Source organism: Plutella xylostella, chromosome 3 (assembly GCF_932276165.1).
Source record: "Plutella xylostella chromosome 3, ilPluXylo3.1, whole genome shotgun sequence".
Lineage (NCBI taxonomy): Eukaryota > Metazoa > Arthropoda > Insecta > Lepidoptera > Plutellidae > Plutella > Plutella xylostella.
The window spans coordinates 8,879,052-8,906,333 of record NC_063983.1 but is presented as its reverse complement, the minus strand read 5'-3'; the positions used below and the strand labels follow the sequence as shown (position 1 = coordinate 8,906,333).

The following is a 27,282-nucleotide window of genomic DNA, read 5'->3' as shown; positions in this document are numbered from 1 at the left end:
AATTTTACCGAAGGAGTTTGGGATTTAAAGCCAATTGTGTTTTGTTATTTCTTTATTAAATGTTTCATTGTTAGAAAGTAACTTACTAACGATCGAAATTTATTATGTTAAAATGATAAAAAGTTACAAATAAAGATTATTTCTAAAAAATACTGCTCTTGGACTACAGTCGCGGGCGACGCTGCCTGTGCCGATGTTTCTGGATAAAATTATAAAAATTTTGCACTCACATAATCACAACGTAAAATGAACAAACATTTCACATATAGGAATATATTTATCGTTCCAAACTACAACTTAACGTAAACATAATAGTACGATTCTTAAACAATACCTGCGAACGCAGCACCTAAACAAACTATAGTAATTTCATGAGTATAAATGTTCGTTCTTCAACCGAAATATAAACTTAAAATAGAATTTGTGATATCTTCAGCGTATAAATCTTTTCGATTTTATATTTATGTAGATAGATTTCAAAATAAATGCCACAAATCAGCAATTCATACATAACAAAACATTCCAAAATGATTTCAAAACTGATATAAAGAACAAGTTAAACTAAACTTAACGATAACTTGAATAACATACGCCAATAGGCACTCAGGGTCGACCTAGGATCAAACAGTTGTGACGAGCTGGGAGCACTAAGGTTATGGGAGAGTTCAAATAAATTAAATTACCTTACATTTTAATATAAAAATACAGTATCCTATGTTCAAAACTTCTCGATAAGCTTAGCTTGTTCACTGAGACTCATGTTTGTTGTAACATTAAATGCCTCTTCGGCTTCTTTACACAAATCGACAAAACATACTTCATCCGAAAACATTTATTTGATCTTCACATAACATTTAAACTTAAAGGATCCCGAGCAGTCTTCTACAGAATACGTAATGATTCTTATAAAATAAACACGTCACAAAAACAAATATTAAAAATACTCATCATAATTGCAAGTTTGATCGAAATTCAACTTAAACATCTAAACAATATTAGGTTTCTTGTCGCTAGCCGCTGTAGCGGTGCGACCCGAAAAGGCTTCTAAATCTTACAATCTTACTCGTCAAGGATTATAATTTTGTATCGATTACATAGGAACTATACTACTGTACAGACATAACGAAACGTAATAGCGAGTTCGAATAATACTTTTAGACAAAATGCAGACTTTCCGACGATAATAAAAAGCTTATAAAAATCAGTATTGCAGTCAAAGGAAATAGGTACTAAGTATAAGTTAGTGATCTACTAGCTACTCGCCGGCTGTCTTACAGCTGTAGGCGATTTACACAAGTTGTCAGATATCGTGGGGTCATCATCGTACAATCTAAGTTAGTCATTGCTTACCGACACGTAAGTAAACGAATAGATACAAGTTATGTTATTTATTTCTATAATAGGTATATCGATAAAATATGTATGTATGTTCTGCTAAAAATAATGTTCCTATCGTATCACTTTTCAGCAGAAATCGGAGATGATAGTGCAATTTGGAGGAATATCCTTTTATATGCTTTCCCATTTTCGGATACACAATAACAAGTTACATTAAATTGTAACTTAAGACTAACTATGTTCTTAATACCAAAACATAATTGGAAGCCAGATACATATTCACTATTCTAATTAAAAACCAGACAGAAAAATATAATAAGTGCAGAGATAGGCGATTCACCCCAAATTGCACTATCTATTTCTAATCCAATCAATGCCTAACAGTGTGGTGTCTCGAGTTAACGTTTTAGAATAATGTTTTATTATCATTAAATATCTAAAACACTACCGGCTACTGTCTAATATTCACAGATATTTTATATAATGATTACAAAGAACATTGAAAAAGGCGAATAGCGTGCACCTACATTACTCTTCAATCTTACACCTAATTCTGAACTTTATATATTACGTGTTTTAGTAGCTTTGTTCACGCGACACTTTGTCTAATCTATTCTCACTGGTTATTATTTCATATTACAATATACGTTTTATGGTTAACAAATAGGAGATGGGCAGGTGGTATGATAGACCAGACCCCTCACTTTCGGAAGATCAGAATAATATTCAGGAAGCCATGGGATGAGCCTTTCTAAAAATATTAAGTGCAACTAACAAATCTAGAGGGTTAAAAGGGCACCGCTGTGTTTTGTTCTAGCTTGTGTAATGCAAGTGTCGTGTCAACAAAGCCACGTAAAGTTCAGTAATTATGAATTTAGAAAATGATTCGTACACGAGAAACATTAAAGGCAATTTCAAAGTGCACAACATTCTTCTAAACACTGCGTATCTAAATAGTTCCATTGTTATTAGTATTATTATAATATGTAAGTAAATATGCTGCCTTCTTTACCTATTAAGATTTTAGAAAATATTACCATCTATAAAATAAACCAATATTCTACATAAAAAATCAAAAATATGTTTAAATATGGATTGTATTTATATCTATTTTATTGTTTATTGCATGTATTGAGTATTTTATGTAGAACATTTGTGATGTATTTTGTTCTAAATAGTTTTTCAGTTCAAGTTTCTCGCCCAAGCATCGGCGTGGCTCTGAATCCACTGTTTTCTCACCTCTTCACCAGAAATATTCTAATTTTCTATAGAACATGAAAATCTGTGTCATGAAATCATTCATTGAGGTATTCCTCTACTCAGAGCTGCCTTGACGCTGGGCCACTAGCATAATATTATCATAAGACTTTCGGACAAACACATAAGTTGTTGTTAGTAAAACATCATAATGCACCAAGTAAAGCTATGGCATTTCAGTAAAATAAATAATTTCCACATATCCTTGCCCCAATTTAAATGCATTTTTCTCTTAGTAATGATTCTTCGACAATTTTTTTTAAGATATTCCAGTCATTGTAGTAGCATTTACTGTTATTAACTAACCACATTATAATACTTTTGCTAAGCCATTTAGATTCAAGCTTTCAAGTTTGAAACAAACTAATTCTGTGGCCGTATTTGCGATCAATTGCGTCTACGTAATAACGTTTTTATCATCGTTGCAAAAAGATGCAATCAGAGCATATCCTAGTCGAAATACTTTACTGACATCAGTAACAGTCAATATACGTCCAAAACGTACCCTACAACCTTCACCAATCGCAAACACGCCCACAAAACCAGCTCCCACGCAATGTCAAACAAAGGAAGACACTTCTACACTTACAACACCAATATTGCCACCATACCGTTAATAAATGCTACCACAATAATACCACCAACCTCCTTCTTACGTGTTGTTCTCGACCGGCCGTATAGTGCAGTCTCCCACTGTAGTTATTGGAGTTATAGTGACGGAGTTAGGGGTGGATGAGGACACGGTTTCGTTGGGGGGTTCGGTCTTGTCGTCGGTTTTGTCGTCGTTGGCGGGTAGTTTGACGATCTGGCAGTCTCCCACGGTCATGATCTGGGTCTCCACGCCGACTGCTGGCACGTTCTCTTCGGGTTCTACTCGAGGACCGTCGTCTTCGTCTGGTGGATGGAGATGTGGGTTATTATTGGGGGAAATTTTGCAATGTTATAGAATAGTGTTGTGGATTTCAATATAGCTAATGATGTGTAGTCTTCCAGCTATGATTGTGGGTTTGAGATACAGACAAATTCATTGCAATAGACACAAAAAGCTTATATATGTGGAACTTGCTATTCTGATACACTCATATTTAAAGTATCTAACTCACAATACAATTGTTTGGCTCAAAAAATAAAAACAGCTCACCTGAAGACGAGTCCGACACATCAATAGTGCGTTCCCGCGACGTCTCCGCGCTAGCGGTCTGCTCGTGGTCCATACTGTGGTCCATACTGTGGTCCATGCTGCGGTCCGCGTCAGAACTGGTCACCCCGTAGGAATAAGCCGTGAGAGCCGGGTTGTACATCATGTCAGTCAGGTAGGAGAAGTCGCCGAAAGGTAGGTTGCTAGCGTTGTAGTTTTCGTTGGGGCGTCCGTCTGAAATACATGAAAATTATCGTAAATACCCTTAACTTGGACTTCTTCTTAGGGTCAATTTATACTCGGACAGAGTCAAAGCGCATCGAAGAATTTGTGCGTTACGCTGTGGAGTTCAGGTTGATTTTGTTATGTTCAGTTTTGAATAGACACTTCGATGCGCTTCGACTCTGTCCCAGTATAAATAGACCCTTAGCGCGTTGGTGACAACCTAGAGCGGGTGTAAGATTTTAGGTTTTGTTACCGTGGTGAAAGGATTAGCCAGGGAGAATAGTATCATTCGCTGATTGCCCAGACTGCGCCGGACGCATAAAACTATTACTAAGGGCATCTTGCACAACAAAGTTAATCAAAATTAAATAGTTTGTCTCTTGCTCTGACAGTATAATGTCAGAGCAAGAGGTCATAGATTTAATTTTGATTAACTTTGTTGTGCAAGACACCCTAAAAGTACTAAAGTTCATCATTATCAGCCCGTAATAATCCACTGTAGGATGTAGGCCTTTTCCAAGCAACAACTCTCTGTCATCGGCTTTCCTCATTCAGCCACTACTGGCCACCTAGCCCGAATGAAATATTGGGTAGGCCTATATGATCTATTGGGCCAAAGAGACTATAATAAATATTTGAGTTGCAAACATCTGCCCAACCCTGGAATCTAATAGTTCTTCGGCACTTACTATACCAGAATAAAGTTTTTTTTTGTGGTTAAGTTACAAAATAAGCTGTAGAAGGATTAGAATTTTTTTTATTTCTTAGTAAGTAATTGAATTACTGTATTACTGATCCCCTACATTTTCATGCAACTAACGTATATTAGGTATAATCTAAAAAACAACAATCATGCATAAATAAGGAGATTAATACTAACAAGCGTCTGCAAAGTTGATGGACACGGACGGGTGGACATCACCTAAAGCAAATTAATAAAAAATGGCTTAGCAAGGTTTAAGGTTACTGGGCTACAGTGAGGCCGATTCTGAAGCAACTAAACTAAATTCTGTTTTTTAATCTCAGATACTAAATTTACAGATTCCCGCCAATCGAACGATACGTCACTTCATCGCAGGACAATCGACTGTTGATGAACCGTTCAGAATCTGTCAATTTAGTATCTGAGATCAAAAAACAGACTTTAGCATTGACAGGTCTGTTTCTGAGAGTGTATTCATAGTTAATCGAAGGTTGGCGTCGTATGGAGTCTCATAAACTTTCCAATCTTATGATTGGTAAGTATCAGAATCAGCCCCAATATCTCACTTTCACGTAGGAACACAGAAAAGACGTTTAAAAAAGGTACATAAAATTTATAATAATATGTTGGAAATATTTAAGATTAAAAATAATTAAGTTTAAAACAAAATATTCAAGTTTATGTATAAAAAACAACAAAGATTTAAATAAAAAAAATGATTAAGTACTATTATAAAGAAATTAAAGCAGTAAGGCAAAAAAACCCAATACAATAGCTTGTATTTCATATAAAATCGTCGTAATAGCACAAAATTGAATTCCTTCCTATTTCCGTTTCACCATAGTCTGTTAAATCATTAACACCCCTATTACATTGTAATGTCATCAATTATACGTCATCTTCATATTAAATTCTTGAAAAATGTTTTAAAAGTCAACAACTTATCCCTTGTTATGATCTAACAGAGTATGGTGAAACTAGGAAATTATATAAACGAGTCTTCGACGCGTCGGTCGTTGACTCGTCAAATATTTGCGACCAGGGATTGCGTCGTAGTCGCGTCGCTTGAGAGTCGCGTAGTGGGAGAAGGAGCTTAGGCTTACAATTCCCCATTTTAGCAACACCCTGTACAACACACACAGGCAGGTACATACCAGGCCTCACGAAGTAGTTCTTGGGCGGGCGGCCTCGCTTCCGCTTCAGCATGAGCTGGTGCTGGGCGGGCGAGGCCAGCGCGAGGGGAGCCACTGAGCCGGCTGTGAGGACGCAGCCCTCCATGTCTGTAGGGTGGAGGGGTTGGTTATTGGTGGATAATTTACTTAAACATCATAAAAATCCATAAAGTCAAGTCGGCTGTCCCATTTTAAAACACAGTAACAGCCATGAGACAAAATGTTCAGGAGAGCCAAAAAACGTTTTGGTCCCTTCATTTCAATGCCCTGGTAAAACTATGATAGATATCTGAACAAATGTAAACTTAAAAGAAGCGGCAGAACCTAGGCTTTACATACAATACTATTTCATTTAAATATGACTAAAATTGTTGCTGTAATGCACAAAAGAAAACATTCACTAGGTTTTATATGGTTTTCTCACCCTAAAACCGCCCTCACTGACCATTTCATAACCTAGTAAGGGCCATTATTTTTGTCATTTAAGACAAGTTAAGTATATTGAAATTGCAATAATTGCGTAATAATTTCATTTTTTATATGTTTGGGATCCTTCACATATTATAAATCCAATTTTGCAGCACTTTTACACGACGGCACTATAAGTAATAGCTGAAATAGGGGCATATTTTTATGTTTGTTTTTTTGTTTTATGTAAATGAATTAAATAGCCATATTAAGAAGGCTCTAACATGAAAATTATTTATGGCTGCCTTCAATTAGACAATATTTGCTAAATTTCTATCTAAAAATCAGTTTTCTCTTATTTATAACTTGTTTTTTTTGGTTTATGCAAAATAGGGCTAGTAGAAAGGTTCTGACGAGAAAGGTCTCTATGGCTTTTATAAAGAAGACAAAATTTGCTTATGTTCTACTTTTAATTCAACTCTCTAGGTCTCATTGGTGCAAAGATACAGGTTCTGAAATGTCTGATATTTTGTTCGAAAAAAGTGTTAGTAATAATGTATGCCATTTGTGACTTACTAAAATTAACGGACGAAAATTGTCCTTTGCTGACCATTTCAAAACCTAGTAAGCGCCATTGACCATTTTAAAACCTAGTAAGTCATTTTCACTTACTGTGTTTTAAAATGGTTGGTGGCTCTTACTATGTTTTGAAATGGTTTTCGTGGCATTTTTGATTTCGCAGGGTGGAGTTACTAGGTTTTTAGAAATTTTATTTTCGTTTCTAAGCGGTTTTTTGATATTCTGACAATGCAGTTTTGTGCGGAATAGCCTAAAATAATGTATAAATCAAAGACCCGTTTTTTTTAAAGTTGGCGGTTACTGTGTTTTGAAATGGGACAGCCGAAGTATAACAGTGTATTTCTATAAAGCTATGCGATGATGTGAAAGAAATTTGTTCTCACCAGTGCTAGGCTCTGTGGACTAATGACTTTAATGAATATGATTGGTGGATATCAAACGCATTAATATCAATGTAGCATAGCACATCTCTGATGGAAGAACCGTGGCTGCCTGCCTGCGAGCGGCATGCGAGGCAACGGAAATTTTACTCAATTTCATTGATCGAGTTTTACCTCGCACACTGCTCGGCTCTGGTGAACAGGCAGCGTAAGCCTGCTTATTTAACTTTTCACGACGATAAAGCACGAAACAAGAGAATGATATCGCAAAAGGATAGGCTGAAAGAGGACAACAGCTAGTACGAATTCATCTATCAAGCAATGTTTCTAAAACTAGGGGAATTAACTCGTTAATAGATAGATTGTAGTTTTCACAATAGAAACATCTACAGTCCAACCTACACCAAAAACAAACGACACACTACTAACCCAGCGAAGTCTTCGGAGGGCGTCCCCTACGCTTCTTGATCTTGGGCGTGAGCGGCAGCGGCGTCTTGCGGGGCCTCCCGCGCCCGCGCCGCACAGGCTCCTCGCCTTCACGCGATGTCTCCAGGGTCGAGTTGAGGACCACGGGGTTGGAGGCCGAGCGCGGGGGCAGCATCACGTCGCCGCTTGGGGTGAATACTGGGGAAGAGAGGTTGGGTTAGTTTTATAACGCAGCCAGCATTATGGGTACCTTTGAGTGGGCTGTAAATATATAGATTTAAATATAAGTTTTCTATTATTGTTTGTCTATTTTAACCTTATCGAAGTTAAAACCTTCGACCTTTATTACCTTTTCGAAGTAAAATATGATCATTTAGTTTGGTTATAAGGGTGTATTCCGAAGATGTTGGTAACTATGATAGTCTGTTTGTGTAAGGGAGATTCAGATCTCTCAAAGGAATGACGACAAGGTGGTAAAGAAATTGGGATAAACATTTGGGTGATTATACTTCAAACTTGACGCTGCGCTATGCGCTAGCGCTGGCGCTGTTTGACGGTATTACCGTAGTAGTACAATACATCTTAGCGTCATAGCTCGGCGTCAAGCAAGCGCTCTGAGTAACAGTCACGACTCTTAGGATCGGGTGGCCGATATTCCACCCATGAGTCGTAGAATCAACATGAGTCTCAAACTGTTTGCGCTGGGGTGGCAAAAATATATCTTTTGCTGACCGTACACGTACCTAGATGTCCGGACTCGCGGTGCGTGGTGCGAACCATGCCGGACATGACCTCGGAGTTCTCGCGCTTGGGCGGCGCGGCCGGCTCGCTCGCCATGTCCACTGTTGGGTCGTCCTGGAAGGAAATAAAATGCCGTTAGTGCTAGTTAGTAGCCTTAAAAATTTGAGGGAAATGTACTCTTTATTATCAGTCCGTAATCATCAGACTGGACAGGGGTTCTGAACACTGGGTTGTTTAAGGTCACCACACACATAACCGTAAAATAAAGGGATCGCCTCTTTTTCTTCTATCAACCAGTAAAACGCGAGCTCGCGAACGCCTGGCGCTGTTCGCGAGCTATAAACGTTACGGTTATATGTGCGGTGACCATTAATATCCTTTTAACTTTAAAAAACATATAACCTCGACCTCTCCCAAATATTACATTATCTTCAGTTTCCTTCTACAACACAGTGGCATTACTTTATACACATACTTAATTTAAGATGCTTGAATTTGAAAAGTAATATCATTAACTGTATAATCATTAGATAACTAAGTAGGTACCATTAGATGTATATTTAACTAGCAAGAAATCAAAAACAACCCTGAAACTTAAACGGGCCTTCTACGTAGAGGAGCTTCTTATTTATTCCCACCGGCCGGCGGCCCATCAATAATTCAAGATATTCAGCCGTTACCAAAGGCTAGCCTTAATCATAAAGCTAAACTTATTATTATTTAGGTTAATGTTTTTTAGATGTAGTTGAAACATGCTGACAAAGATTATGTATGATGTTGATGATTAGTTCTGGTCTTCATTTCATATGTTATTAAATAGAAAGATGTGTATGTAGGTCTTCATTGAATTACGTTATGAGATACATTTTTGTACTTAAAATAGGAACATCCGAGTTAGTAGGCACTCGTGTGGCAGCATGCTATAGATGCCTCTATTTCGTCACCAGATGTCGCTGTATATAATTTTTGTGTATTTTTGTCTTAAACCTATATTGTTGCTGTTAGTTTCATCACTGTTAGTGGCCATTAGCACACACTGGGTTGCAGCATGCTATATATCCATATACTAATACCACGAGTCGTGTTCGTACCCGCTCGCAGATCTTCGTGTGCACCCGCAGCTTGTCCGACCTGGCGAAGGAGCGCCCGCAGCCGCCGCACGACTGATTCAACTAGTTATATTGACGCTTGATGGCGCTATATGTAGTTTTGTTGATAAAGCACGATTTTTGACACAAATTCCGTTATAATACACTGTATTATTGACGCATGAGTGTTGCAGCATGCTATAGATGCCTCGATTACGTCACTAGATGTCGCTGTAACTACTATTCTCTGTATATTTGTTGTTAAAACATGATTTTTGACACAAATTCCTTTAAAACACACTGGGTTAATCATCCATGCGTGTTGCAGCATGCTATAGATGCCTGGATTAAGTCACTATGTGTCACTGTATAGTCTTTTTTGTATTTTTTTTCCTAAAACATCCTTTTTTACTGTTAGTTTCATCACAGTTAGTAACCACTCGTGTTGCAGCATGCTATATAACCATATACTAATACCACGAGTCGTGTTCGTACCCGCTCGCAGATCTTCGTGTGCACCCTCAGCTTGTCCGACCTGGCGAAGGAGCGCCCGCAGCCGCCGCACGACTGATTTAACTAGTTAGTTTGACGCTAGATGGCGCTGTATGTAGTTTTGTTGATAAAGCACGATTTTTGACACAAATTGCGTGTGTTATTGATTCATGCGGGTTGCGGGATGCTATAGATGCCTAGATTACATCGCTATATAGACAAATTATGGATTTTGTTCCTTTTTTTTTGTTAGTTTTATCACAGTTAGTGGCCACTCGTGTTGCAGCATGCTATAGATCCATATAACAATACCACGAGTCGTGTTCGTACCCGCTCGCAGATCTTCGTGTGCACCCGCAGCTTGTCCGACCTGGCGAAGGAGCGCCCGCAGCCGCCGCACGACTGATTCAACTAGTTATATTGACGCTTGATGGCGCTATATGTAGTTTTGTTGATAAAGCACGATTTTTGACACAAATTCCGTTATAATACACTGTATTATTGACGCATGAGTGTTGCAGCATGCTATAGATGCCTCGATTACGTCACTAGATGTCGCTGTAACTACTATTCTCTGTATATTTGTTGTTAAAACATGATTTTTGACACAAATTCCTTTAAAACACACTGGGTTAATCATCCATGCGTGTTGCAGCATGCTATAGATGCCTGGATTAAGTCACTATGTGTCACTGTATAGTCTTTTTTGTATTTTTTTTCCTAAAACATCCTTTTTTACTGTTAGTTTCATCACAGTTAGTAACCACTCGTGTTGCAGCATGCTATATAACCATATACTAATACCACGAGTCGTGTTCGTACCCGCTCGCAGATCTTCGTGTGCACCCTCAGCTTGTCCGACCTGGCGAAGGAGCGCCCGCAGCCGCCGCACGACTGATTTAACTAGTTAGTTTGACGCTAGATGGCGCTGTATGTAGTTTTGTTGATAAAGCACGATTTTTGACACAAATTGCGTGTGTTATTGATTCATGCGGGTTGCGGGATGCTATAGATGCCTAGATTACATCGCTATATAGACAAATTATGGATTTTGTTCCTTTTTTTTTGTTAGTTTTATCACAGTTAGTGGCCACTCGTGTTGCAGCATGCTATAGATCCATATAACAATACCACGAGTCGTGTTCGTACCCGCTCGCAGATCTTCGTGTGCACCCGCAGCTTGTCCGACCTGGCGAAGGAGCGCCCGCAGCCGCCGCACGACTGATCTAACTAGATATTTTGACGCTAGATGGCGCTTTATGTAGTTTTGTTGGTAAAGCGTGATTTTGGACACAAATTCCGTGTGTTATTTATCCATGCGAGTTGCGGGATGCTATAGATGCCTTGATTACGTCACTAGATGTCGCTGTATAGACTTTTTTAGCATTTTTGTCTCAAAACTTTTTTTTTTGCTGTTAGTTTTAGCACACACTGGCTTTTAGCATGCTATAGATGCCTCGATTACGTCGCTTTATACACTATTGTATATTTTTGTCGTTAAACTATCTTGATGCTATTAGTTTCATGACAGTTAGTGGCCATTAGCTCACACTGGGTTGCAGCATGCTATATAACCATATACAAATACCACGAGTCGTGTTCGTACCCGCTCGCAGATCTTCGTGTGGACTCGCAGCTTGTCCGACCTGGCGAAGGAACGCCCGCAGCCGCCGCACGTGAATGGACGCTCGCCGGTGTGGATGAGACGGTGGCGGGATAAGTGGGAGGCTCGTTGGAACCTGTGGAATGAAGAGTGGAGTGTAAAGGTTTCTACAATGAAAGAAATAAAGAAAGAAAAAGGCATTTATTTCGTCCAAGACACAAAACATACAAATGAATTGTATAGAATTGAGGATTTTAAGTACAATTGTAACGCATACTCTTATGGTGGAGGAAAACATCGTGAAGGAACCTACACATCTAGATTGAAGATATGTACCGTCCAAAGCGCATTGTACTCGGGTGCGTCGGACACGGACCCGCTTGAGTCCGTCTTCAACATAACAGCGCCATCTAGCGTCGCTGCCAGTAACTACTTAGTAACACTGCCATCTATCGGCAGTATAAGAAACTACTAGGTACCTGAGGTCACAAATATCACACATGTGCGGGCGCTCCTCATGAGACTCGTTGGGAGCGTCGGACACGGACCCGCTTGAGTCCGTCTTCAACATAACAGCGCCACCTAGCGAAGCTGCGAGTAACTAATTAGTAACACCGCCATCTAGTGGCAAAACCTGTAACTACTAGGTACCTGAGGTCACAAATATCGCACATGTGCGGGCGCTCCTCATGAGACTCGTTGGGTGCGTCGGACACGGAGCCGCTTGAGTCCGTCTCCGACTCGTCTTCCACGCTTTGCTTGTTGCCTTTCTCTGGAATGATTGGAGATAAATATTGATTAAATTAAGTTACGAGTTATCTAAGAATAGGCAAACCTAGCGTTGGTCACCCTCCAATCTGATTGACAGATGCTACGCGACGCGTCGCCGGTAGTGGTTTTATTAGGAGACAAAGTATTGTAGCTGTCTTTGGGAGAGGCCTATGACCTGTTTAAGGGTTCATGTTAACCTTTTAGATACGGATCCTTCAAAAAAAGTATAGAATATGATGTAAGTTTTAGAAAATTCGGGAGGGTCTCATTTCTACTACGTTTCTTGCCAATGGGATTGATTCTAGAAGTATCCAATTTTATTTTAGATAAGCATTACTGACTACCTACCTACATTCTTTACTCATATTTTCTTACTACCAACGCAATCTTACATTGCACAAGTTTCATTGTGTAATCTTTTGTATACCCGACATATATTCAAAACATTTCAGCATTGTATAAATATTATTTTACACGTTTCTAAACTGAAGGAACATTATCATTTAGAACTCTTGAAATAATATGTTACAAGGAACTCAGTGACTAAAATAGCATATCTCAGAAATGTTTTCGTATTCAATAGAAGATCAAAGTAAAACCAATAATTCCAGGAATCACAAAAGATTTTTTATTTATTCATCCTTCATTATAGCTCGATAAATAATTAATTGGATTTCAGATGATGGAAAAGGTCAAGGATTTCTGAGACTTAGAAAATATATAAAATAAAATTATGATAAAACTTCAGACGAGTTCAATTACAACAAGGACTTCTTATAGCAAAAAACGATGTGCCTATGGCAACTATCTTATAAGTACTAACTTACAGTGAAAAGTAGGTGGTAGGTATTCGCTTGCTATTCACGAAATTAAAATTAAAACATCTGAAAACCTGAGCATGTAGAAATATAAGGAACATTGAGCAAATTACAAAATAAAGTGGTCGCGCAGCCTCAAAAACATAGCTTTTACGTCTTATATATATACCCTACTTGGTACCCTTGTATCTTGCACCCTACACGCGTTCCACTTACAAAATGTCGACACCCTTAATTTTTTCAAACATTTAATTTAGAGTACAATATTTACGTTTTTAGTTAGTAATGATAATATCTGATGCGCTGTTTAATCTACTTCAATATTACAGACGGCGTGATTAGCCTGGTCTTTTCCGTTTAGGAGTAATTTAGTTGTTACTGGAACTTTTTCATCGCGAGTGTAGTTCGTTGTATTTCCTAAATAAGAGACATTAGCGTTCTCACCATCGGAGTCGTCCTCAGGCTTCTGCTGCAGCGCCGACAGCTGCACCACCTTGATGCCGCCCGGCCGAGAGTCGCACTCGTTCTTGTGAGAGTCGCTGTTTGATGAGCCTGGTAGGGGATAGCGATTGTTAGTTAATACGGTGATAGATGTTGTTATAGATTGGCATTGAACACACAAACTACAAGTTTAAAAAAAACTAAGTAACCGGGACGCGGGGGGCGGGGAAGTTACTCGCGTCGTCCCAGCGCACACTTTTCTGCCGCGCACAACTCACAAAATTACGCTCGTGTGGCCTCACCCTAACTGAAATGGTGAAAGAAGGTCAGTGTGGCATAGGTCAATTACCTAAAGCCCATGTATGTATCTATCTTCCTCTTAATACGATAAATCATCATCAAACGGTAAACTAAAGGAGTTTCTTCGAGTAACGTATCACTCCTACCTTGTCAATGCGGACGCGGGTGCACAATGTAAATACCACACCCATACTCAATGAAGACAAATCATAGTCAGTAGCGTTACACCGGTATCGTAATCCGGCTTACCAAGCTTACTTTACTAAACACTTAGCTCCGTATAGTTATGATTTATGTGATGTAACGTAAAATTTATTAAATATTATAAGAGATTTTCATGTCGATAGATATTTACTTAAATCGTAAGAAAGTGAAGTAGGTAGGTACTTTTACTTATTACAGTGAAAGTCATCAACATAATATTATATAAGACAATATAAGTACCTAAGTAGGTACTTTGATATTGACTAAAACACTTTCTAAAATACTTATAACTACAGTTCATGCAACGTGGAGAATTTAACTTGAATATTAAATATAATAAGGTAAGTACCTACAATATATTTTTTTTATTAAAAATCTTTGCTAAGCTTATTCTTGAGCCAGACCCACAATATAGGTATTATTATTTACTAGACGCAATATTATACTGCGATCGTACGTCAGAAGACTTGCTTTTTTGCACTGTATTATTATTTAAAATGATGTTTTTTATTCCATTTCTTTACTATGTCTGCGAGCGCGATCTCTCAAGGTTATATTATCGGACAAAGGATTTATATTTATAGCTATAATTTCGTACCTTATTTGGTTCTCGGTAAAAAGGTTTATTCGACCACTTTTGCACCAGAAAACCTTGCACTATCATAGCTCTGCTTTTATCATAAAATCACGATATCCTAAGAAATGAATTCATACATTAACCTTATGTATAACAAACGTGAACAACGCAGTGTTTGTAATATTTTTCATCTATTCCAAATAAAATTTCTTTCTATCCCGATTTCTCACAGGAAAGTATTAAAATGCAAAGCGGAGCTAAGCAAATCCAATGTTCCTAGTACATACACGAATTATACTAATAGACTACTTTATCTATCTAAAGAAACCCTTGTAATATAAATTAATGGCGTGGGAATCTGCTATAAGGTTTATCTAGAATCTAGAAAGTCGTGTTGTCTATCACAACAAATTAGAAAGACAAAGAACTCACTTCACGTTCCTAACTTAATTGTAGTTTATTGCAAGACTACTTAATTAATGTAATATCAATAATTATTTCTTCACTTAAGCTGCTGAGCTGACTTCCTTAGGGGTAGGATAAGCTAGGTATTCCCATGAACTTTGCTAGCCTGCAAAGGTTATCCCGTAATAATTATGCATTATAATAATTAGCATATGCTATTCTGATGTACACGCTATATTACTGTAAAAATACATCCTATTCCAATGATTTTGGCGTGAAGGATTAACACTGATTCATACACATTTATAATATTTGTGTGCTGTGATGCATTCCACTATCTTTACACAGCGTATATTACAGAAGGATCCCTAGAGAAATCCACGTAATAAATAGCAAGAGATTTAAAATACATGGCAGTACAATTTTGCACAATGCGACAGAGTGATTGCAAGCAAATTATAGTGAATTATTGCATAGCGCTGGCGGAACTCTGCCATTTGTCGTTTTATAACCGTCATCCTTTCTAGTGAAGATATTCAGATTTAAAAAGTATGGCACCTTAACCCTTAATCTTTGGATCGGATAGGATGGTCGAAAGATAATTATGCAATAAATAAATATATTTTTCTACTCACTTCTCCAAGTAATCAATAGATTCCTAATGTGTGCCCGTAGACCTAGGTACAAAAATGTTTTCTCTCAAGATAGCAAGAAGCTTAAGAATATACAAGACAAATAATTAAAGTGGACAAAAATCTACATCACCGCTAATTTTATTTATTTGTGTATATGTAACAATAAACAATCTAATATACCGAGAAGCCCTTAACAATATGGAGCTAGACAGAACAGACAATTTCACATTATTATTGTCATTCAAAATAATTTATTCAAATTACTACATTTGAGTCGGCCGCGTGCGAATTCAATTACTAGCTAACTCGAGTCTTTTGTTTTTACATTCAAAATATGCAAATACCATGTTAAATGCGTGTAAGCACATTTTTTATATGAGGTACCTACAACACTACAGTATTATGAAAATATTCTTCAATTTGTTCATGCATAATTAATTATGCTGTAACGGATGTTATGGTCCCTCAAAGCGTAGGTGTACAAAATCTTGTATACATGAGTAAATGATTATAATAATGTGTATAAGGCAGAAAAATCTGACCCCTCTCAGAAGCATTGTTACTATGAGAGGGCGGTCAAGTTTCTCATCACATGACCGTACGGTCAGCAACCAACAACCCTTACTTAATTCATAAAAACATATTGAAATTGTTGATTTCATCATTTCCTTAGTTTATTACAACAATCGCTTGGGCATTCAACATACTTTGTATTTATTTATTGTAAAATCAGGTTGCCAGTGTTTCGAATAAACAGAACAAATAATAAAAAACTGCAAGCCTTGAGGAATGCTTGCGGACATTTTTTTCTTATTTTCTGTTCAACTAGGTACTGGGTACTGGGTGAGTAGGTACGTGTACTTATTTCATTTCACTAGAGCAGTGTTTTTCAACCTTTTTCATGGTGCGACCCCCCTGGTATAAAAAAATATTTCGCGACCCCCTTGACCCTCGCAAATTGATGCAAAAATGTGTCCTTGTTTATTGAAATCTGTGATATCAAACACAATTATTTCCAACTTAAGTATAAAGAAATTATGAGTAAACTGGCTATTCCCGCGAGCTACGCTCCGCCTTAAAAAGGTTTCACCGCGATAAAAAGTAGCCTATTAGATGTTAATCCAAGGTGTCAGCTAACTCCATAGCAAATTTCGTTAAAATCGGTTCGGCCGTTTTGACGTGAAGAAGTAAGAAACATACATACATACACATACTCACAAACTTTCGCATTTATAATATTACTAGGATATTAGGCGACACCAAAAATGTACCAATAAGTCACAGATAAAAATCAACATTTCAATAAATTTCATTTGAGTGTGTCCAGAAAAATCTTAGAAATACTGAAAAAACATTACCCTCCTCCTTCGGCAGTCGGGTAAAAAGGCAACTATTGTTTTATATTAAAGAGTAAACGATATCATGAAAACCACCTGAAGTGCAAAAAACTACCCCGAAATACCCAAGAAACATCTTGAAGAATTTCAGGGGCGGCGCTGCTATACGCTGGGACTTATAGGAACTGAAACCTTAAAATGACCAATCGGAAAACTGTTAGAACAACCTGTGGTTAAGTTTCAGCCAATTCCATCAAAATTACCCGATTTGGCTGCACAAGTTCTCAGCTACAACTAAAAATATCTATATAAGTATTTAGCATTGTTTCATCAGTAACCACGGATAAATTTGCTCATGATTTAGCCCACAAGTCACCATTTCGCATGCCAGATAGCTGATTCGAGTTATTTCACTAAATATTTCCCTGGAAAACTACAGATTTGACCCGATTTAGTAGTAGTTTGCTGTAAAAATCCATCCAAATTGCAATGATGGAGCAAAATGTGTATAATTATATTTATTTAATCTATGTATAAAAATAAATATTAATTGTCTTTATTGAGTTTTTTACTAAAGTACCCTGATTTTTCGACCTCTGGCGACCCCCCTACAGAAGCTTCGCGACCCCCCAGGGGGTCGGGACCCACAGGTTGAAAAACACTGCACTAGAGGGTTGGATTATCTCTCTAAAAATGAATGTGAATTTCAATCTAACATTCTTATTTTTAGATCTATATTAAAATATAGTATTTTAGTGCAATTACGCTTAACTAACTTATCCACACATATTTAAAAAAATAGTTTCATAACGACCTTATCGTTAACATTAAAAACACTAAATAAGTTGTTTTTTTTCTTCTAAGTTCAATGGACATAAAACGCGGGCGCTAAAACGGGCGGGGCAAACGTTTCTGTTTATTCTAAATTTAAAAATAAAACCTCCATAAGGCCTAAAAATAGAAAGGTAAGACTCAAAAAAAATATAGTAAATTTATAGATTGGTATGGTTGTTCATTATAAATGGACATCAAATCTGGTATTAATAATGTTTAATTAAAATATTCCGCATAAATTTATGTTTATGACGTTTATTATTCTTCAGGAATGCGGTTTTAATAAATATATTTAGATAAATACCCGTTTTATTTATTGTACATACAACCGTATTCGTTGTTTACAAAAGGAATAAAATGATTTTTTTATAAAATACAGACCCTAATCATAGCTTCAGGTTACACGCAAGCTCAACTAAAACATAACTTCCGTTTGAAAGCGTTTTCCCAAAACTGCCGCCTTTCACGGCCTTTTCAAATAGGTACTTACAATAATTTTGCATAATATTTTACGTAGTCCTCGAGATATGTCGAGTGTTATGAATCATCAGCATCAGTCGAAGGAGCGAAAATCTAGTGCCTGGGGGTCTATCGCAAAGTAACAACGAAGCAACATTTACAAAGTAATTAGACAGATAGATAGATATTATTTATTTGTAATTAGTGTCATATTCAATACATTTTGCATCCCAAAATCGTTGTCAAACAAGTTGGCGATTGTCAATTCATAGTATAACCCTTTCTAAGGTAGATTAAGTTCAAATATTTCATAGATTTGTCTTATATCGCCCAGGGCGCCGAAAGTTCTTCGTTGCGCTCGCTCTTGAGGCTGCGCGATATGGGTGAGCGCGATGCAAAACTTGTGTCACGTCTTGAATGCGCCCCGTGCTAGCCCCTAGAGCCTTATAAAGGGTTAAGGTTATTCTATCTGGTGCACTGACCTGGTGAGTTGGACTTGCTGGGCCGCTCGTCGGTCTTCACTTCGTCCTGGAAGCGCACCGTCATCTTCTTCTTGGCCTTCAGCCGGTCGTCGTCAGGCGTTAGGATGGACACACGCTTCTTCGGCTTGTCGTCTTCTGTGTCGCGCTTGAGCTCTGAGGAATGGTGGGTGGTTAGTGTTTGGGCAAGGCTGAGGAAAGGTTGATGATTGGGGATTTGGTATTTTGTGAGGAAGCTTTGTAGAAGACGCTTAAATAACTCCCTCATCACGACCCATTACGTCCCCACTGCTGGGGCACGGGTCTCCTTCCAATGAAGGAAGGGTTTAGGCCTAGTCCACCACGCTGGCCAAGTGCGGGTTGGTGGACCCCAACACAAGCAAGCTTGTGCTGAGAGAGTTGTCGGGTAAGTGGGCAACCCGACTGTCAGATGTTTTCAAGCCGCCCGAAGGCCTCTGACTAGGCTTAACGACTGCTGCCGAAGCAGCAACCGGGACCCACGGCTTAACGTGCCGTCCGAGGCACGGAATATACACGAAATAACTCCCTATATAATGATATATAATAGAATATTTACTTTATTGGTCACCACAAATAGCTAACATAAGTACAAAAAATACTTATAAAGTAGGAACCAGATATACCTAAGTTTGTTATATCTTGGTCAGTCATGTCACGTGCTATAAAAATAGCCTACATATTTTCGTTTCTAAGCTAGGGACATCGAACTTACAATAAAACTTAGACTAGTCGATTTTCTAAAGTATTGAAATTATAATAGGAGGATAGTTTTCATAAAATCGTCATAACAACCACAGTAACCAAGTAATTGTTAAAAAAAAACCTAACACATAATGTACGAGGTCACTAAATAAAATACTTAACTACTATTTCAACAAACACCAAAATCAAAAATAGTCTCGTCTAAAACTATAAATAGCTACAAATTGGAATTTGAAAAATCATGGTGCTTAACGCTTATCCGCTTATTTTTAGCAATTCAATTTAATTTAGTTGCAGACGGGCAAAAATATTGTTACGTAAGAATTTTATTTTTATTGCAACTCAAGGTTGCCGACAACTAGACTAAAGACGTCATATTTATTATTTTGCGATGAATAAGCTATTTTTATATTGATTTAAAAATCGATTTAATTATCATTTACGGCACGTACCAACGTATTGCACCCTTATTCAACATTTTTCAGCATCAAATCCAAACCATGACTTTAAAAAAAATACCAAAAATTTTAGTATAGTGATTAGTGACGGTATTGGAAGGGTGCGGTATTATATCCATAAAATTTATGTCGTTGATATTTTGACACCTCAAATGCGTGTGTTTTTTATGGAAATACATTTACCAATTTAGGTCAAAATATAACTAAAATCCTTCCTCCTATCCTAAGTAAACAGTTAATGTTACCTCGTGAAGGTTAAAACGATCCCATGACGGAATATAACAAAATGCTTGCGAACCCAGGCAGGGCTCGCGAAAGCTATAAAATTTAAATGAACGCTACATTTTTAGAACAAAAGAATACATATTTAATATATTCTCGTGTTTATTTCTGTTTATTGTTTTCCTTCGCTGTGACGGTGAAAGACGATTTATTATACATACGAACGTAGTATTGTACGTATGGAATAATTTATTAGCTTTTTTACTGAGAATCTAGGTACAAAATGTATGATGTTTAAAAGTTTTTTGAGTCATTTCCTCGTTTGTATTGTTAAATGAATCACCGAGTGTAAAAGTCACAGTCGTCTCATGTTTTAGTTTTTTTGTTTGTCTGCTATCTTGAATCTTCTTTACGTAGATTAACGACCTACTCATACATACCCTTATATGTAAACTTACCTATACGTCACAGAAATATTGGTCAACTTACGTGGTTTGAACTCTATTTTTGTCAAAGTATAGTACTGATTTAGGAGAAATGTGTATTTTCTGTCACTGATTGTCGAGTCAGTAAAAATAGGGGGTCTGACCTCCAACTATACACGTAGGTTAGTTTATAGGCCTAATGATATGACAAAAAAACATTTGCTGTGCTACCACAAAAAACTTTAAACACTGTTTAACAAGTGTTTAAAACGAAATTTGACAGATTTTGTAGGCGTTTGACAGCGGTAAACACCTGTTAAATACTGTCAAGCTTTTGTGGTAAGGCCCTTGATCTTTCATCCTATTTTGGGCATAGATCGTAATAGATAAGGTTTCTATTTTCAATATTTGACCAAATATCCAAAAAAAATATTGATAAACGCTGGTAGCTGCATGAATTTAGGAACACAGCTTACCAAACCTGCTGATTTCCTACAAACTATAAATTTACCTGCATGTTCATGATGCTCAGTCTGTATACTGGCCACGACCTTGTCCCTGGCCGCGTTGTTCCTCGCCTCCTCCATCTCTCTGGCCGCCGCCGCCAGGATGTTGTTGACCACGGTGTGGGTGCCCGGCTCATCGCGGCGCCGCCGGCGGATCTCCTCCGCTCGCATCATGGACTGCTGGTACATGTGGATCTGCGGGTGGAAGGGGTGGTTGAGCCTGGGGGCATATGGGGGGGTCACGTTGCCCGTTTTCTAAACTACTTGATATAATTATTGTGACCTGTAGCTCCCGACAACTTGGTCATAAACTACAGGCACTATACTTTCAGTCAGACGGCAGTCATATGGGGGGGATCACTCTAGCTAATACCCTTGTTAGTGGTGTATGAGGTCTTATACCCTGATTACACCACGGAGTAGAGTGCCGAGACAGTGTCGGCCGTTTCTCGGCCAATTAACAGCTAGAAATTGAACGAGTGCTCGGCCGAGGATACGATCTCGGCCACTCTACTCGGTAGGTGTAATCAGGGTATAAGGGCTCCTACACCACATATTTTGACGATTATTACGACGAGATTAAGACGCGGTCGCCCTGTGCACACATGGCAGCGCACAGTGGACGGCGAGCTGCGAGCGCAAGGCCTGAGCTGGACGGAGGCCAGAGTAGTTGCTGACTTTGCTGAGGACAGGACGGCGTGGCGCACTTTCTTGAAGGCCATCTGTAGCATTGGGGTACCTTAGGACGACCACACCACATATTTTGGCCTAAACCCCTTCCTTCATTGGAGGAAGACCCGTGTTCCAGCAGTGGGGACGTGATGATGATAACTTATTTTTTTGCTATTATTCTACCAAAGAGTACATATATACTGATTTAGATTTGTTTACTGCCATTATGTGTGTACTGCATAGGCAGAGGTACTTTTAAGATCCATAAAAATAACTTATAAGGTACCTACTACTTACTGAAAAATCTAATAAAACTAAATAAATAGCATAATTTACATTGTATTTTCGCTGCTCGTTATCTGCAAATGTATTTAAATTTATCTTTTACTTACCTACATACTCAATATTAATTTTAACAAATATTATTTTAATTTCGTCATTGTCTGATAATTTTGTGTTATCCGATTTTTTTAATTTAAGTATTTACGTATTATGTATTATTAAATAATGTACGTAGGTACCTAAATACGTATTTACCTAAGAAAATACGTCAATGATAAAGATAAACTTAATTAAAAACAAATGGCTACACTCGCGTCCGCGTTGGTCTAATACATAATAGCTGAAAATTTCGTTACATGCAACACATAACAAATTTATATTTTTGGCTTTTCAAATGATAAACTGTGGTAAAATTAATTCAGGATAACGTTTCAAACATGATCTACCAAATGAAAAAAATTAACCAAATTCATACGCGCATGGTAACGGCATATAAAAGTAAGTTTCTTATTATTTGATAATATGGTAAAAATGATAAGTGCCATAAAATATTAGAGGCTCTATTTTATTAAACTTTTAACAACCTACTTTTTATTACTCTATAAATTTGCGCGTGCTCATAATCTATAAATATTACATACCCTAATACCTACATAAATATATTTTTTATATTAAAGTTTTTTTTATTAAATTTTTATGGAAGTGAATTTTGGAGTTTAGGATTCCCTACAGGATATGTCCGGCAGAACGATATGGCTATATCTCTATCACGTAATACATACATTGATGTTGATTCTGAAGGCAGAAATTCTAATTTTAACGATGTCAAACTAAAAAAATTGCTAGCATAAAATGACATTTACGGAAACAATCATAGAGTCGAATTTTAAACAAAGAAATTAAGGTTTTGACGTCTCTAAATTAAAAATTTCCGCCTTCAGAATCGATATCATTTATAAGTTGTATTTTGTCTATGACATAGGTAGGTAATGTAACGGTTCACCATGGAAGTAATAAGTAGGTACTTACGTACACTTGTCCAAAATTAATAATGCACATGCAGATCTTCACACCCGAATCATTAAATCGTAAGAGCCTTAAAAAAATACTAGCATTTTGCACCTTGTTCAAAAGAAATAGGAGTCAATATCATGTGTCACATAATCGAAAACAGCCGATCTGTCAAAGATTTCTATGCGCATTATCAATTTTGGAGCACTGTAAGTACTTATTACTTCCATGCGATTCACCAACAGTGACGCAGGCTCTTTCCAAAAAGGAATATTTAATAATATGTACCATATACCACCAGTTTATTCCATATATTATATGTATAAATGAAAATTGAGTAATATTATTCAATTAAATGTTCTCTGAACTAAGTCAGTAATGTTTTATTAAAGAATACTCTAATTACATATTAGTTTCCATTTCTTATATTGCACTGCATATTATAGGTTCATAGTGTACTTATAAATAAGTACAGACAGTTTAGACTTGACGCCCTCTCTGAAATAACTCTTGAAGCCTACATAATTAAGTTTATATTCAACTGTGTTAATCCCCCACGCAAAGCATTGGCCTTTGTTAGTGAGTCTTTTGTTAAGAGCATTAAAATTTTATAGTACAAGTATAAGTACGTCTACACATATTAATTTTATGTATGTATTAATGTATAGGTATAATATAGGTACCCAGTTGATTAAAGATGGGGTCCGAATTAGTATAGTAATGTATTTGCTTCTCACTTGGACTCAAAGCTTATTTTTTGTGACAATTTCAAGTGCCCCTTATGGTCAAAAAAAATTATACAAATATCTTTTTCAATTGCCTCGGTAGTCTAAACTTTAGCCGATTTGTCGTAGTTATAATAAATATTGCGTCACTCGTGGAAATATTTAGGAAATCATTTAAGAAATTGCTTCATATTGCTCATAAGCAGAAATGACTAACACCCACATGAGAATAGGTATTATGTACTTTATTGAAGCAATTGTACTTGTGCCAGTTCAGTATTTTAACATGTTGAGTGAAAAATACTCATTCAGTTCAGTATGATGGTAGGTAACTTCATCGTAGTTAAATTTTTGTAAGCTTTACGGATTTTATTACGTAATGTGTGTGTGTGAATAGAAAAAGCTCAAATAAAATAATATGAAAATTAACCAATTCTTAAATATTTTTAAATGTTAACGCCATGGAATCAGGAGTAACTAGTTAACTAATTATATTTATAGTATGTATATTTTACTGAAATGATAAATAATGACCTCACCATAAAAAATATTTGATCATAAACATACAAACACTGTTTATTTTTTATATCTCTGGGCAATGTCACCTTGATCATATTTTAAAAAGATAAAATTAAAAGATAAAAAAAAAATTAAAATATAATGCTGTCATGATTTTATTTTAACTAGAGCATGTTTAAATTTAGATTTGGGATTAAACAAGATGGATGACTTTCATGGCACTAAAATTATGGAATCTTTGATGAGTCATCTCCACATGTTAAATAAAACCTTGAATTTTTTTAGGGCTTGACGTTCAGACTCTAATAAGTATAAGAATAATATAAACAGTGTAGGATAATTCGATACTGGCTAGATTTTTTTATAATCCTCTCTAAAATAATAAAAGTAAATTATGTTAACTATTCTTGAATCCTGTTACACTTAACTAGAAAATAGAACACAATCAACTCGCAGTAGTTATACATATGATTCTGTACTTTTTACAAACTCTAATAAAAAAAGTTATTATGTAGATTTAATGTGTGTGCATGTCCCTATTGCATATGCAGAAAAACTGCACCTCCCTTTAACCCTTATTTAGGCATGGTTAATATTATAAATAAACATTGGTAGCCGCTCTCCCTCAATAGCTGAAAATAATTTAGGAATACTAAGCCAGGTTGAATAAGAATATAAAAACGAATCTCACCTGTTTAAGCCTCTCAACATCGGTGCGAGCTTGAGGGAACTGTTGTGGCTGCACCTGGGGCGGCGGCGCCGGCGGAGGCACCGCATTGGAAGTGGGGGTGTACGTCGGGTACTCCAGGTTCACATTCAACAGCTGCGCCGCATTGTCACGGGCCTCATATGCTAGCCCTCGGATCTCCAGCTCCGATGCGGTGTGCATCAGAGACTGCAGATCCAACTCTTGCACATCCACGGAGCCTTTGTACATAAACTCCACGAGCAGGTTGATCTCGGAGAACGGGATACCCTTCAGTATCACGATTGGGTGCTGACATGGGTTGTCCCTACAGGGAAAGTATGAAAAATTATGCAAGATAACAGCATATTGTTAAGTTAATACTATGGTGGTATAACACTTAGCTACAACTTTGTTATCAAACTGATAAATGCAATTTTATAAATGGAACTCTTCATGAAGTACAGTACAGGTGTTTATTAAGTATTTTATGCTGCAAATTTATGACAATTCAAATGGGTTTTCATTCATCTTATTACTCAAAACTGTACCTAGAGAGAACCCACTAATTATTTCATTACAACACAAGACCAAATCAATAACTAACTTATAAATTATTCAGTAAGATGAGAAGATTTCTATGAAACTGTGGCTGTTTAGTTTATAAAATACCAGGCATGCATGAGAGTGAAGATGTTTACATAAAGCTACATACCGGAAGATCTGTTCGAAGTAGGGGCTGCATGCTGAGAGCACGAGCTTGTGCGCCTTGAGGGTTCCGTCGCGGCAGGACAGGGTCACGTCCGCCAGCGCCGATGACGAGTAGATGGTCGTGAACAACTGGCTCAGGTTCTGGAGGTGGTTGTTCCACTTCAGGTGGAACGTCTTGTCGCTCACGACACCCTGCATTCTGCACACAGTTCGGAAACACACACTCAGAACACAACAACTAACTCATCACATCAGGGACTGAATTATCCACACAAACCGACTTCAGCTTCGACCGCCACATAAAATTATAATTATTACAGCTAATTTTAGAACGATGCCCGTAAAAAACACTATACGTACGCGGTATGACAGTGTATTATATGTATAGAACCACCGCCGACTGAATTTAGAACTAAAATTTTCTTACAAAAACCATCGAAATGCACTTGTTTTGACAAAAAATACACCGGCACGGTCGACTTACCTGGAAATCTCACTTCTATCTATGCTATTTTCAAGAATATCGTCGAATCATTTCACAAAATTAAACATAAAATTATGTTACACAGAAAGCCGTGTCGTAAAATAACAGAGTGGGGCACGCCGCGGCCCCCTCCTTGCCCCTGCCCCCTCGCACACAATCAATATACGGAATATGAGAGCGCGGGCGGCCCTCTCGCCCCCCCGCATACTTTATTATACACTAATTAATATATAATATACAACTATTATAAAATGTACATACACAATACAGTAGGTATAGATAAGAGCGTTAACTACACATTCTATAGAAAGGTGGTATTAATCTCGATGTTTAATTATTAAGTTACATTCTGCATTGATGTTTAAAATCTCTAATGTGCATTTCTATTCTGTCATTCATAAAAAAGTGACTTTTGACTTTTGTTAACTTCACAGTTTTGTTAACTTAACTCTGGTAGTTAGTTAGGTATGCCCTAAGTTGTATACTGTAGGTATGGGTGGACAGTATATTAATTAGGTATCTAATTAACGTGCCCTAAATATAGAGATATTGAACTGAAAGGTGAAAAGTAAATCCTACCTAACTATTTCATTTTTAGAGATCTATTTATATTTAACTATAAACATTTTATACATAATTACAATTACAACCCGTTCGGGCCCCGCTAATATAATAATAGTTAAGTACCGACATACAGTATCATAAGTATCATAGTGTGTGTGTAAATAAAAGTAAAAAGTACCTACCTACAACCTACAACAGCAAAACACCAATTTACAGACACACGCACACAGGTGTATAGTGAAAGAATAGACGGACGGAACGGAAATCTTCTTTTTGCGATATTTCAAGGCATTATGTCGTTTTTTGTAGGATTCTATGCGGTGTTTCGTATTAACAAATGATTAAATTATGGCGTTGGAGGAATCGATTAAATTATTGTATAAGATAGAAAAAAATTAAAGTAGCATTAAAAACAAGTAATTTTCAGTTTAATACGTTTTTAATGCGTTTCAGATAGTGTGTTACTAAAGTCGACCTGTTTAAGA

The 27,282-nt window shown here is 37.1% G+C and overlaps 1 protein-coding gene across 3 annotated transcripts; it reads right to left on the bottom strand.

The window, feature by feature from the left end:
* Positions 1-34: 34 nt before the first annotated feature.
* On the bottom strand, positions 35-26,558 carry LOC105393086 (zinc finger and BTB domain-containing protein 49). Of its 3 annotated transcripts, none has more exons than XM_048623230.1 (14): positions 26,234-26,558; positions 25,754-25,948; positions 25,045-25,366; positions 21,150-21,339; positions 18,814-18,966; positions 13,584-13,691; positions 12,202-12,322; positions 11,536-11,686; positions 8,370-8,481; positions 7,630-7,824; positions 5,816-5,941; positions 4,839-4,880; positions 3,737-3,967; positions 35-3,489 (listed from the first exon to the last, which is right to left on the bottom strand). In XM_048623230.1, the coding sequence occupies exons 2-14, from the start codon at positions 25,945-25,947 to the stop codon at positions 3,248-3,250; spliced, it is 2,187 nt and encodes a 728-aa protein (XP_048479187.1). In that variant the 5' UTR covers position 25,948; positions 26,234-26,558; the 3' UTR covers positions 35-3,247. The 3 variants fall into 3 exon arrangements, with proteins under 3 accessions (XP_048479187.1, XP_048479190.1, XP_048479194.1); XM_048623233.1 differs by having other exon boundaries at positions 11,554-11,686; positions 26,234-26,555; XM_048623237.1 differs by lacking the exon at positions 4,839-4,880.
* Positions 26,559-27,282: the final 724 nt, after the last annotated feature.

Bases quoted from the DNA above. Each gene is read 5' to 3' on its own strand.
- LOC105393086 (XM_048623230.1), bottom strand. From the start codon at position 25,947: ATGCAGGGTGTCGTGAGCGACAAGACGTTCCACCTGAAGTGGAACAAC. The intron at 11,687-12,201 runs GTACCTAGTAGT...TTCATTCCACAG, and splicing joins TGCGATATTTGTGACCTCAG to GTTCCAACGAGCCTCCCACT. The intron at 3,490-3,736 runs GTGAGCTGTTTT...TCCATCCACCAG, and splicing joins TGTGTCGGACTCGTCTTCAG to ACGAAGACGACGGTCCTCGA.